The 14095-nt window shown below is 39.3% G+C and overlaps 1 protein-coding gene across 3 annotated transcripts in view; it reads right to left on the bottom strand.

The window, feature by feature from the left end:
• PTPRM (protein tyrosine phosphatase receptor type M) overlaps window positions 1–14095 on the bottom strand; it is an 806716-nt gene that overhangs the window by 281524 nt on the left and 511097 nt on the right. For all 3 annotated transcript variants that reach the window (XM_034995810.1, XM_034995812.1, XM_034995813.1), the window contains 2 exons: window positions 2786–3059; window positions 1487–1523 (listed from right to left, as the gene is read on the bottom strand). In XM_034995810.1, coding sequence (XP_034851701.1) covers window positions 1487–1523; window positions 2786–3059 — 311 coding nt within the window. The remainder of the gene's footprint in view (window positions 1–1486; window positions 1524–2785; window positions 3060–14095) is intronic.

The raw sequence follows: 14095 nt of genomic DNA, 5'->3' as shown, positions 1-14095 counted from the left end.
CTTTCTCACAGTAATGCTGAAGAAATATATAACGCGTGTATGAAAGTGCTTTCAAATCTTTCAGCTATGATGTTCAATGTAAGGCATTATAAATTAGGCACTGTGGAACTGGATTTACTCTTTCAGACCCCGAGGGGAAGGAGAATTCAATCCAGCAATTGGAGCATGGGCGGTGGTCTGGAGGTCTCAGGACATCGATACCTCATTCGAGGGTCTTCATAATACTGTAATAATTAATAGCTAAGAGCATATTACAGTTTATAAAACACAACCAATATCTGTAATTTCATTTATTATTAATTTATTCCTAAAAATAAAGGCACTTAATCAGGTACAATATGATATAAAAAACTGAGTGTTTCAAAATAAATATAAATAGATTGTTGGAAACAGAAACTATGAGCCCACGAGACTGACAAAATACAAATGACATGAGTACCTGACACAGTGCTTGGCACATACCATGAAACTAAGAAATATCTGTCGAGCTAACTGAGTAAAAAGGTCATATATCTTCATGAAATAAGAATTCAACGAGAAGTTTAAAAATGCAGATGGACGTCCATGACATATCCAACTATGCTCCCTGAGAGGGAAACAACAAAAATAAGATATTTTTATCCAACAGAACACAAGTGATTGCCTACAACCCGATTACATCTAGTACCACAGACCTGACGGTGCCTTCAAGCCATCATTTCTAAATTAAACCACACAGAATTCATTGTGCTGAGGGTCACTCGGATGGTCTGAAAGGGCGTGTTCAACCACAAGTGTTAATTTATAATGCCTCGTTTTAATGCAGGACTTTACATTTCTCAAAGCATTTTCTCATATGCTTCCCATATGCTGGTTAAAACCACGCTGCAAGGTTGAGAAGATGACCTTACAACTCATGCACACACACAACTGTACTCTCTTTTTTAGAAGGCTGTGTGTGGTGAGCTTATGCTGGTTTGCCCCAGCCACTTCTACATCTGGTCCTTGATCACATTTTCTCAGAAGTTTAACCAGGTCTGGGAAACAGAAGTTCCACTAACATCATCCAGTTACTGGGTTCAACAGACCCATCATCAGCAAAAAAAGCCCATGCTCTCCCCTGGGGAGAGCTCTTATAACTAAGTATTTGCTTAAAACTAGCAGGCAATATTTTACTACTTTGCACATGAAGATTCATTAGTCATAGTACTCCTCTGGTTTAAAAAACCTGTACTAAGATCACATAGACATTGTTTTTATTTTAAAAGAATTTTGAAAAAGCTAACCATTGAAAACTGCTTGGAACACAATTATATGATTCCTTATTTTAAAAAGTATCTACATGAAATAGTGAGGCAATGTTAACTGCTAAGACTCTAATACACACCCACCCACCCACCCATACACACACTTCTTTCAATGAAGTTAACATTCCAAGAAGTTTTGAAATACCATCTAAATTTTTAAAGGACATAAACTGGGAGAGCATCCCACAGTTTCAACCTACCTTTTGTGGCCACTCGGACACAGTCTATTTTGGTTTCCTGTGTCAAATAAAGAGGGGAAAAAAAATCACTATTCATGTTTTATTTAAAACAAATAAAACTATCTGTCATTCTATGTAAATGCCAATAAGGAATGATCTCATTGTTCTGAGTGTGGTGTTAATCACATGATGATTACTTCTGGAACCCCGCTAAGATACATGTTCACAAGATGATTACTACTTGAACCACGCTCAGATACATTTTCCAGCTCCAGAGCTGGCGGCCATGGGAATTTCTGGAGCGGATGATGAATGAGGAGCTACTCCCAAAATGTTTCTGCCTAGTGGCCCTGGCTTCTTCAGATCCTTGCTTGCTCTCTGGGCAGATACTACTGGAGGAGAACTCAGGGTCCTAGAATCCCCCCCTTTTCACTGGCAAAAGTCAAGTCAGTGATGATACTTAAACTCATACTGTGAAGGAGGGTGGTATCTGGAAAACTCACACTTCTTTTTAAGGCGACTTATATCTTATATCTTACCAGAGTTCTGGGTTGGCCTGAACAGGAAAGGGAAAAAAATTCAGAAATGACTCCATAGTTTTTTGGTTTTTTTTTTTAAAGATTTTATTTATTTATTTGAGAGAGAGAGAATGAGAGACAGAGAGCACGAGAGGGAAGAGGATCAGAGGGAGAAGTAGACCCCCTGCCGAGCAGGGAGCCCAATGTGGGACTCGATCCCGGGACTCCAGGATCATGACCTGAGCTGAAGGCAGTCGCCCAACCAACTGAGCCACCCAGGCGCCCCATGACTCCATAGTTTTTATTTTGTTTTCATCTTATCTTTCTAAAGCTGTTTTCTCTTAGGAAAAAAAAAGACACCTAATTTAGTCACAGCTATAGGAAGTATAAACTCTCGTGAAACCAAAGAAATGGGATAGAATATGCTGAAAAGACATATGTTGTGTATCTCACAAAATTTTAAATGAGCTGAATGTATGTGTTGTAGCTATACTATTTTCCTGTAAAATAGTAAGCTAAGCAGAATTGCTAGCCAACTTTTGATAGCAGGTAAAAACTGAAAATAAAAACCATCGTGTTGACAATACATTCTTCCTACCAACACAAATACAAATATATTCATTTCTTTCCATAAATTTCTCTAGGTGAAAATAAGTTTAGAAAGAGAAAGAAAACCCCCATTTGTTCCAAGTTAAAACACACAAAAACATGCCTTTATTTTTTCTTATGACTATCTTCTTTAATCTATGTTCACATTAATAACTCTAAATAGCCTAAGTAAATAGCCATCTATAAAACTTACCCCATTGGCTCTACTAGCAGCTTGGAAATAAATTCTGTAGCTTTTATGGGGGAGAAGGGGAGTGTTCCAGTATCCATTGTATGTCTTATTATCACCAATAGTAAAAGGCTGAGCAGCTTGGAGACTGTTCGCTGGGAATTCTGCAGCAAAGTAGTACTGTGAGTTCAATATTGACGCATTCTGGAAGTGAATTGGCACAGGGTAGCACTTCAAGATTTCTGTTGTCTTTTTAGTTCTTCGAGGACGTTCTTCCTCAACAACTACTTGATAGACGCTAGGGGAAAAAGAAGCACTATCAGTGATATTTTATGATAATTGAGCTGATTCCCTTTGCCTTTAATTGGGGCCCACCGGATATTCAAAATAAAGAATGCACTGGATATAGTCAATAATAAGTGCCTAGTATATAATGGATACTCACTCAACATTTCAACACTTGCTCAATGTAAGAGCGGGAAGGAGCTTAATATTCTCCCATAGAACTCTCTCACCTCTGATAATACAACGTATTGAGGGAAACAAAGTTCACGAAAATTTAAAAAAAAAATTATATAACAATCTCTGCTGTTTATGTGAGCAGGACACTAAAATAATGTTTTTCTCACATGTAACTCAATTTACCTAATAAGTGAAATTATATTCACTGTAAGTTTATTTTTTAAAAAAAGGCAAAGTATTATTTTCTTCAATCACAGCTGTATGAATGCACGTGAAGTTTTAACAAGTCACAAAACACAATACGTAATTCATGTTTAAGTAAAGTTTAACTTCCCATATTTTCTTATATTCTTTTGCCCTTCACCATATCAGATCAATGGAAAGAGATGATGTAAGGAGAGCAAAGAGACTGGAATTTCAAAAGCCTTGGAGTTACAAGCAGTTTCTAAGAGTAGGTCATGAACCAGGTTTTTGAATTATATATAAAGATAAGATGGGGATGAGCATGCTCCGAAGATGCCTGCAAGGATAGGTGTCCCAGCACCTACCCCCCTTCCTCCCCGCCCCCTTCCAATGTCTGAATTTCAAAGTAGCCATAGGAGAATGGGACAAATCTTGAAGGGATGGATGTTTCTATTAAGATATATATTTTACCAGAATGATGAACATTTGTGCAGTTTTGGTGAAAATAAGTTTCTGATACTGAGCAAAACTAACACTTGACAGCAGCTTTCAAGAACTGAATCAGAATAGATTGATCCTGGCAAGGAAATGTAACTTGTTCTCACTGTATCAGAAAAGCACCACGACTCCCTGGAACAATGCTGCAATCCTAGAGTTGCTCATACGGGTCCTCATTATTGCCCAAGAAGAGCAGGAGAGAGGTGCCTAACAACCCCACCTGCCTGGGGAGGGCCTGGAGAGGTCCCTCTTTGGGTGTTGCCCTTGTGAACTCCGAATATGCACTCAGTGAAATCACCTATTTCTGGGAGTACAACTACTTAACACATTCCATTACAGGAATGCAATGTAGCAGCTGCAGTTCAGTTTGTAATTCTGTCCAAATAAAAATCAACTGTTGTAGAACATCAGAATGACTGCTAGACAGGTAGTACAATAGGATTACAGTACAATGATAAAGCAAATTCTGAGTGTGATGTAAACTTAAATAAAAACCAGAAATACTTCCTAACCTCTTAACATTAGAGATTTTCTATTGATTATGTAAAACACTCCGCCAAATCTGGTAGAATTCTCACTGTGTGATGGATCTGACATGAAAGGAAGAATCATCCTCTATGGAGGACAAGGAACACATATGGAGGTAAAGTGGACTTTGATTTCTCACCCCCTTCTCCCTGACTTCCTACATATATGGTTAGATGTGGTGATTTTAAAATATATCTGCAACTTCTTACATGTAGCCCATCAAGAATGGGGTTGACCAATCTTAATGACAACATACAACCAAAAGAATGTAACAGTGGGACAATGGGTAACTCTCAAGGCATTGGTCAGAGGAGGTCATGCCATCTTCAGCCTGGTTCCCCAGGGAAGATAGTTTTCTGGAAGAAAAAGCCAGCCACCATGTATATGGTCCAATCACCCTGAACCTGCCACAGTGGAGAGGCCACATGCAGGCACTCTGCTCTGCAGTCCCAAAGAGCTCCCAGCCAACAACTGGCATCACTGATGCCCATGTGTGTGGACCATTGTGGAAGGCCACATGGCTGAACATCACATGATGGCAGCCCCAAGACCCCAAGCAGCAACTGTGCAGACAAGCCTTTGCTGGCCCACAAAATCATAGCAAAATAGAAATGTTATTTTCAACTGCTGAGTACATTTGCCCAGAGAGCAAATCTAAAGATTTATTTATTTATTTGAAAGAGTGAACAAGCATGAGTGGGGGGGGGGGGGGAAGAGAATCTTCAAGCAGACTCCCAGGTGAGCGTGGAGCCAGACATGTGGCTTGATCTCACGACCTGAGATCATTAAAGTTTAATTTATGCAAGATCATGACCTGAGCCGAAACCAAGAGTCAGATGCTTAACTGAGTCACCAAGGGCCTCTCAAAATTTCACTTTAAAAACAACTCTGTAAAACTCATATACTACACAAAGTGGAAATGTGAAGATACATATGAAGAAAAAATTTGCAGAAATTATTCCATACAGGAAGTACTAGGCTGGGAGACTTGCACAGGTCAGCTTTATTTTCCTTTACATATCAGTAAAATATTACTGGTGTGAAAACTGGGGTTCAGAGGTGAAGTGCCTTTTCCATCTGGGGCTCACAGGTGATGAAGTAGCAGACGTGGTCTCATGACCATCAGACAAGGCAGTACTAGCATCACCTGTAAAAGCCCTGGTTAAGGGGCTCATGTGAACTGTCTGCCCCAGGGGCATCTTCCCCTCTTATGCAGACACAACTGACACACAAACTGGTCCCCACCTACTTCCCAGAATCAACTGACTTTGAGTATTGTATATTCTTTCTCATTTATCACATAAACAGAGCTATAAATGGTAATTTCACCTTTGACCTCAACTCACTCTCCCATCTCTTGCTGAGTCATTAATAATTTCCAGGGAGGATGCTCCTGGATCTGCAGTTGAGGCCAGCACCTGGCTGGTGTCCTCTCCAGCTCTTGATCCCAACCAGCAACTCTGTCACCAATGGCACCAAGGACAGTAATCACTCACTTTTCATTTCCAACTCCTCTAGATGAAAGACTAGCACAACCACTTCCAGACTGTCCAAGTGCCACCATCTTGAATTCTCCTATCACAAACACCTTGTCCTCTATTCCTCTACCTTGGCCTGGACCCAAGTTTGTTCTTGAAATGCTGTTTTCCCCAACACACAGAAATCCTTCGCCACTCTCAGCAGATGACCCGAAGTCATAAAAAGATTGAGACCCTCTCATGAACCTTTTCTCAGGGGCTTATGATCTGCTCCCCCATTTTGATGTACTCTTGCTTTGCTCCACACTCACAAAAATATGTTTCTTGTAAAGACTACTAATCATTTGTGTCTATTTATCAATATTTTCAAAAACCTCACAAGTTCCTGGAGGAACAGGTCTGTGATTTAGTCATCTCTATCTCAGCACACTCTGAAGTGGATGATGAGGCACATATTTTTGAAAGCATAATATAATCCACAAGTAATTTCTATTTTATATACATTATATGTAGTGGTAGGGAAGAAATACACTGGTAATCACAAATATGCCCTGCTTTACTAAAATTTAATACTAAGTTTATTTTGTATTCATTTCTTGAATACCCAAGTGCAAAGAGAAGAAGAAATTATCAAGAAACAGGTTTCATGGAGTGCCTGGGTGGCTCAGTCGTTAAGCATCTGCCTTTGGCTCAGGTCATGATCTCAGGGCCCTGGGATCAAGCCCCGCGTCAGGCTCCCTGCTCCGTGGGAAGCCTGCTTCTCCCTCTCCCACACCCCCTGCTTGTGTTCCCTCTCTCGCTGTGTCTCTCTCTGTCAAATAAATAAATAAAATCTTAAAAAAAAACAAAAAACAGGTTTCATGATGAGAGGATGCTGGTTAGATTGTAAGTTTATGCAAGAAAACCCACGATTAAATATGAGCCCTGAGAGAATCAAACACTGACTCCTCTGTTTTTCTATCCCCTCTCACACCTTCATCTCTTACTTCCCATTCATCTTTTCCCCAACTTTGCTAGTATGTGTGCTGTGCTGTGTGTATATATACTCATTTATTAACTTAAGAAATGTTTTTGAACACCTGCTACGTACCAGGCACTGCCCTATTTTAACTTGAACAATATGATATTTGACATTTCCTAATGAAAGAAAATTTTGTTTTGTGACTTAAATGCCATCTATGTGAATATGGGCGGAAGAAATTAATTTTTCCAAGCAGGAATTTTGTGAGGATTAGATGAAAACTTGAGAATTAAATGATCATTTAATGGGTCCCCACTGCAGCCAGCTGATATGTTATACACTCTGCTCCACTCCACAGATATATTACTTTTTAAATGGCTACCATCTACCCATCTTCAGATATATTAAAGGAAGAACTAAGTTGACTAGAGCAATTTCAGACCTAAAATGTCTTTTCATCCTTGCTCCACAAGAGAAATTAGATTTGCAAGCATCCAGACCTCAAATCTATTTGCTCTTTAATAATTTAAGCACTGAAAGGTCAAGCAGCTCTTTTCTATTCCCCTTTATCAACGTCCAAGCACTAACGAAAAATAGCTAAATCCTATCTGCTGCCCAACTGCCACACATTGCTGTCTTCCTGATGGAAATTAACACATTATTGGCACCTAGGTCAATGGCACCTCAACAGAACTCTCTGATATGTTTTTCACTGGTGCAAATAACATTATTTCACTAGTGAATTTCATAAAATCTGTCCAACCACAATTGCAATCTCAAAAAGTAGCTTTGAAAATCTTTCTCTCTGAATGGTTTTTCTAAGAAGATGATTAAAAAAAGCAAGTTCTCGAGGATGGAAAACCAAGCAGAAGTTTCTAGCTTAGTGAGCTGAATTAAAATTCTATTATCCTTTTAATGTATTACTCATGCTCCCTTTGTTTATTAAAATTACACCATCCCTATCCTGATTCCTCCACTATTCCGGAATTTAAAGTAACATAAAATCTTCCTATGGTATTTGCAATATGAAGGCACAATCCATAGTGAAGATGAATCTGCCAAAAATGTGACATCACTATACCATAACTTTCTTATGGAATGAAATTTAATTTAAAGTTTAATTTATGCGAGGCTTTCCTACAACAAAACTCTAAGGCTTTTACAAGGAGGATAAGAAATCTGCATTTATATAGACTAGCACATGACGTATAACCTAGAGAAGAACATCGGAACATCTTTCATGTACTCTGTTAAACTTGAAAGTTCAAATGTGATGAGATATTTTTGGTTTTTTCTAACTTTGAAGACGTTGAGGGGAAGCCTGCTGCAGAGTTGAAATTGACTTTAAAATTTTGGTCTTAATTCATTTCAAGATTAAACACCTTAGTTGTTAAGTCCATTTTTCTTATCCACTTATTCTATTTCTTATCAGCATAAAATATTGGAAGGTTATCCAACCAGATAGCAGAACAGGGGGTGAGGAGGAGTGGGGAGAGGGAGAGAAGTTAACAATCCATTTCATTGTTGCTTTTGCTAATCCTTTAAAGTCTGCACTTCTGATCATTTCAAGGACTTAGAATATTGTTCATTTCATGGTACCTAATAGTGCCTTTTAGCTTGATTTGCAATTTTTGGTAAAACCATCTATTCTATATGTATAAAAAATAATAAAGACTGGTATTTCTGTCTTCCTGAAGATTACTTTTTGGGGGGCAATAGAAAATGAAAGTATAAATTAGATGCAAAGCATGTAAAATAAATGTGTAATTAAAGTTTACTGCCATGCAACAACACAGAATTTATTTTCTTCCTGTTTTTGGTTTGATCCTTCCCCTTCCCAAACCAAAGTTTGGTCCTAAACCTGTCAACACTTACTGGAACAACACCCTAATAATTCAAACAACCTCGTACAACTAAACTAAGCTTTAAAAGTATTGTCACCAGTTAAAAATTAGGGGGATAAAAGGTCAGTTCAATATGTTCAATATGTTTACCACCATGACCAGGATTCTTCAGAGTCCTTCATGTAACACTAGTGCTGAGAGTTGCTGACCTGACACAGTCCCGTTCATTAAGTCACTAAATGATGACTGATAACTAGTTTTGCACAGAGAGTGGGCACTGGGTAACACACCACACAGCATAAATAGATCTGGGGGGTTGAATATTTTATGTTAGCAACTTTAATTTCTCTTTGTCCTACTCTGTTCCAGATTAAGATTGGCCATAAATTGCTTTGGAATATTTGTGGGACACCACAAATATATTTTACGTTCTCTCAGCCATAATTCATCACAAGGAGCTTGCCTAGCATCCGTAAGTTACTGGTGTTTTGTGTGTCTGTGTGTGCACGTGCACGTGTGTGTGCATGCATGTATGTGTGTATGTGCAAGCATGCCTGAGCGTACGGTCCGATACCCTGCTGCTCTGCTAGTTAGTGATAAAATCTGATATAATAAAATATTAATTACAGCTGAAAGGTTGGGTGAGAAATATGAAGTCAATTACAGTTCCATATTGTGAACAAAGGGCAGGAAGAAAAAAATCCTTTAGTTATGGAGGTTTGGGATAATAAAGGAACAACTAAAACATTAGACTCAGGCTGAGCAGCTCTGTAAAAGGCCACCTGTTATTAATCTTCACAACAGGCACCAAATTTCAAGTAAATTAGTCCTAGGTGGAACCTCTTTAAGAATGATTTCTCCCCATTTTCACAAACGAAGACATTTTCCTTTGCAGATTTTATTTCACTTAAGCTAATCATAATTTAATCATCACAATTTCATAACAAACATATGATGGTAAAAATTATAATTCAAGGTCGGCTACTATTATGAAAGTATGTTTTCTTAAAAAGCACTAGTGATTTGAATAAAAATGGAAATCAAATACCATCAAAGCCACACTAAATGTTTTCATTATTGCATGTTTGTATTATATTCAATTCAGAATCTTTCGGTCCCTAAAAGGAATAATACTGCAGGCTAGGTGAGCTGGAAAATAAATGCCACCATCCAAAAGGCAGGGAAAGATAATTCTCATATGGTGTTACTCATATGTGGAATATAAGAAATAGTGCAGAGGATCATAGGGGAAGGGAGGGAAAACTGAATGGGAAGAAATCAGAGAGGGAGACAAACCATGAGAGACTCCTGACTCCAGGAAACAAACTGAAGGTTGTGGAAAGGGAGGTGGGTGGGGGATGGGGTAACTGAGTGACAGGTATTAAGGAGGGCATGTGATGTGTGAGCACTCCATGTTATATGCAACTAATGAATCATTGAACACTACATCAAAAACTAATGATGTACTGTATGTTGGCTAACTGAATTCAAATTAAAAAAATTACAAATAAAAAAACAAAAAACAAAAACAAAAAAACAAAAGGCAGGTGAACCAAAGGTGGGTGCCATGGAGAGAACACTGAACTGGGAGTCACCATACCATAGGCAAGTGGGTCCAGCTTTGCCACTAAATCATCGACTAACCAATAAGATCCTTTCAAGATCTAATATTTTATAACTCCTGGCACAAGATTAGGCAAGTCTCTACATCAATACGTGAGAAGACAATTATTTCATTCATGTGTCCTCCATCCTTCCTTTTTACAATATTTATCATGTTTCACAAGCATGGTACCAGGCACGAGGGAAGAACAGGAGGAGGAATTTGGCACAGACTGTCCCTGTCCTTGAGAAGACCAGCCTAAGGGTATTAGAAATAGGTCACTCAAACAAACAACTGCTGTGACAGGGACCTCATCTGGGTTTGTACCAAGTGTAATGGAATGCAGGGGAAGAGTGATGATGTTTAAGCCAAGCTCTTACAGCATCTCTTCATTGAGGACATCTGGGCTGGACCTAGTACCTGAACATTCCCACCAGTAACACCCAAAGACTGTTGTCCTGCCTAGAGCCACCAGCTTTCTTCCCAAATTAAAGGCATGACAACAAACAAAAAAGCTAATGTCTTTAGATTCCCTATATAGTCCCCATTCTCTCCAACCACTGGTGCTAACAAAACCCCACCGGAGTTCCAACAAGCTTTAACCTCAGACTCACTAATGCCTGCTTGCAACAGCTTCCAAGAACCTGTAAGGACCCTTTATCAATAAATAGTACAGCAGACTGAAGGTAATGGGCTGTGCCCTAGGTTGGATACCTCCCCAAGTGCTGCCCCAAGAGTTCCCTGAAACCTGCCTTAGAGGGCATGGCAAGCAGGGCTCCTTGTCTTGACCCCCATGGCCACCTGTGAGGACCAAGACCCGAGCTGCCTCTGCTCTCTGGGGGTGGGTGGGGAAAGAAGCCCACAAACATGCAGTCCTGGTCTCTGTTCTGCTCTACGTAGCTCTCTCCAAATCGCTGTCAGGCAAATTTGCAACTATTCTTTCTGCCTTGTATGATCAATCCTCAGGTTACGATCGTTTCTCAATGTCAGTATTTCAATTGATATCCATGTTAATCATTAAGGTCAAATCAAAATACTACAGCTGTGGGTTTTTTTTTTTTTTTTTTAGAGATTTTATTTATTTATTTGAGAGAGAGAAAGAGAGAGAGCGCGTGCACAAGCAGGGGGAGCAGCAGAAGGAGAGGGAGAAGCAGGCTCTCCACAGAGCAAGGAGCCCGATGTGGGAATTGACCCCAGGACCCTGAGATCATGACCCGAGCTGAAGGCAGACACTTAACCAACTGAGCTACCCAGGTGCCCCTACAGCTGTGTTCTGTTGTGTTTTGGGGTTGGGGGTGGTTGTCAAGTTTGGCCCTGAGAGCCATTTCCGGCTGCCCCTGTCCACCAGCAGCTTCTCTGCTTTATGGAAGGCCCAGCTGCTGTCCTGAGCATGGGGGCCTCTGCTCCCTGGTGCACCTGCCGCGGAGGCCCTGGTAATAACACCGGAGCTCTGATCTAATACATAGAATCCTTCAGAGGAGATTATGTTGAAGAGGAGAAAATTTGAAAAATAGGGGAAGGAAAGCTATGCACTATATTTTCATGCACAAAAAGCAAGTTTGAAATGGAGTTTGAGGGAAAGTTAAATTAAGTTTCATTGTATAAATGCTCAAATACATCTACTCTATTATTATTATCTTCCCTTGCCATTTTTAAAGCTTCTTTTCAAGGGTTCTTGAAGAACAAACTTAGTTTCCAAAATGAATTTTCAAAGAGATGACTGACATTGTCATCCTAGAAGCAACATTAATAAAAATGATCTTTGTTTCCTGGCAGTAAAGGAATCCAGAGTATTATTTTTTAATACAATAAAATTCACCTAAAATCAGGTGGGGGAAGGATGGTGGTGGTGGTAATAAGAGATTTAGCACCTTTTGTTAACACACACTGTTGCAATTCAGCTATAAGAAGTAATAAAAAAAACCAAGCCCAATATAGTAATATAAAATTGAAGTTTTACCATTGAATGACATTTTGGTCTTTGTGATTATGTGTATCCCAATGAAAAAAAGGAAAAAAAAATTAGGTTGGAAGTCAGATATTTAGAGCTCTTCTCCTCAAAGAATTTAAGGAATAGAACCAGATAGAACCTTTCAAAAGATTCAAGCACTGACAAAAGAACATTTAGCCCCCAAATTTATGATGCTCCTGTAGTTCACATTTCTTCAAGAAATAAGAGGGAGCAATTAAAAAGCCACTAATAAGCATTTCAAAAGAACTGGTATCTTTTTTTCTTCATTCTCTGGAGACTATTAAGAATGGTGAAATGAAAAAGAACACATATATCAACAACAAAAAAGACTGATTTGATTAAAACAATCCAATACACTAAAGCAAATTTGTTTAATCCAAGTCCTCCAAGTACTCAAAACTGTACTGCTAAACAATGAGTAAGTTGTAATGGGAGTTGGGCTTCACCAAAAAAAGAAACAAATAAGTTGGTTTCAAAATAATAACGAAGAGAACAACATGAAAAAACCCTCCTAATCTCTAAGAGGTAACAGGGATAAACCCCAAAGATTCCAACGATCATAATCTAAAATCGAAGGTATAATTAACATGTTTTCTTAACACTAGAAGAGACAATGAAGAAGAGGATATTAATTTGCGATGTGGCCCACGTCTGCAAAGGAAGGTGTAACCAGGCTGGGTTCCTGAGAGAGTCTGCAGGGAAGAGGTCTATGGGCCGAGAAGGGACGCTCCTGGGAGGGAGCACGTGCCTGACGTGCATTTGGCTTCACTGGTCACATGGGGCTGCACAGGGAGAGTTCACCTCCCCAGACCTTAGTACCTCCTGTGTACAAGGATGCTGGCATCTGATGAGGATGTCTGCTCTTGATGGTTAGAAACCATTTCATAAAGGACCAAGCATTAGCCTGGCACATGATAGCTACTCAGTCCAAGTCACAATAATTATTCATTTTTTATTATCGTAATTATTATTCCTGTATGACAGACTGCTCAGATAATAACTGAAGTTCAGGAATATTATAGTAGGACCTAGTGGGCAGAAGGGGCCACCACATTATCTAGTTAATGTTATTGCCATCAGTATAGGCCAGAATAGCATCAATAATAAATAAGAAAAGCTTTCCTATGTTAAGCAGATAACATCTGTGTTAGATACTATCCTGAGTGCTTTGCTGACTGTTACTCTTTCAGCTGTCCTCTGAGGTAGATTATTACTCATATCTGACTGATGAGGGGAATGGGACTCAAAAAAGTTACATGACCTGCCCAAGGTTAACAGTGTAAACACACACCAGGATTTAAACCCAAGACCATCAAACTCCATGCGGTGGTTGGCTACATTGTTTATGATTCTGAAGACCTTTGTGCCTTACTTCCCAGAAAAGAGCTGGTATTTGTAACTTCTCCATCCAATAGTGGTTGACAGAACACAAGGTCTTCTGAAACTTTGATGATTTTTTGAGATGAACGTACAGTATTAATACACATAGCTCTTACAACTTCCATAAAATTACTGTCAAAATATGGGTTACCTTTAGAACATAGATCCTATTTATTTATAATTTTTTTAAAGATTTTATTTATTTATTTATTTAGAGAGAGTGCGAGCAGGGGGATGGGCAGAGGGAGAGGGAGAGAGAGAATCTCAAGCAAACTCCGTCTACACTGAGCATGGAGCCCAATGCAGGGCTCTATCTTCAACCCTGAGATCATGACATGAGTTGAGACCAAGAGTTGGGAGGCTTAACTGACTGAGCCCCACCCATGCACCCCTAGAACATAGATCCTATTTAAGTGATAATCACA

This window comes from Mirounga leonina, unplaced genomic scaffold (genome assembly GCF_011800145.1).
Source record: "Mirounga leonina isolate KUSES-001 unplaced genomic scaffold, KU_Mleo_1.0 Mir_93, whole genome shotgun sequence".
Classification (NCBI taxonomy): domain Eukaryota; kingdom Metazoa; phylum Chordata; class Mammalia; order Carnivora; family Phocidae; genus Mirounga; species Mirounga leonina.
Note: the sequence above shows the minus strand (reverse complement) of the source record. Positions and strands in the feature narration are given on the sequence as shown.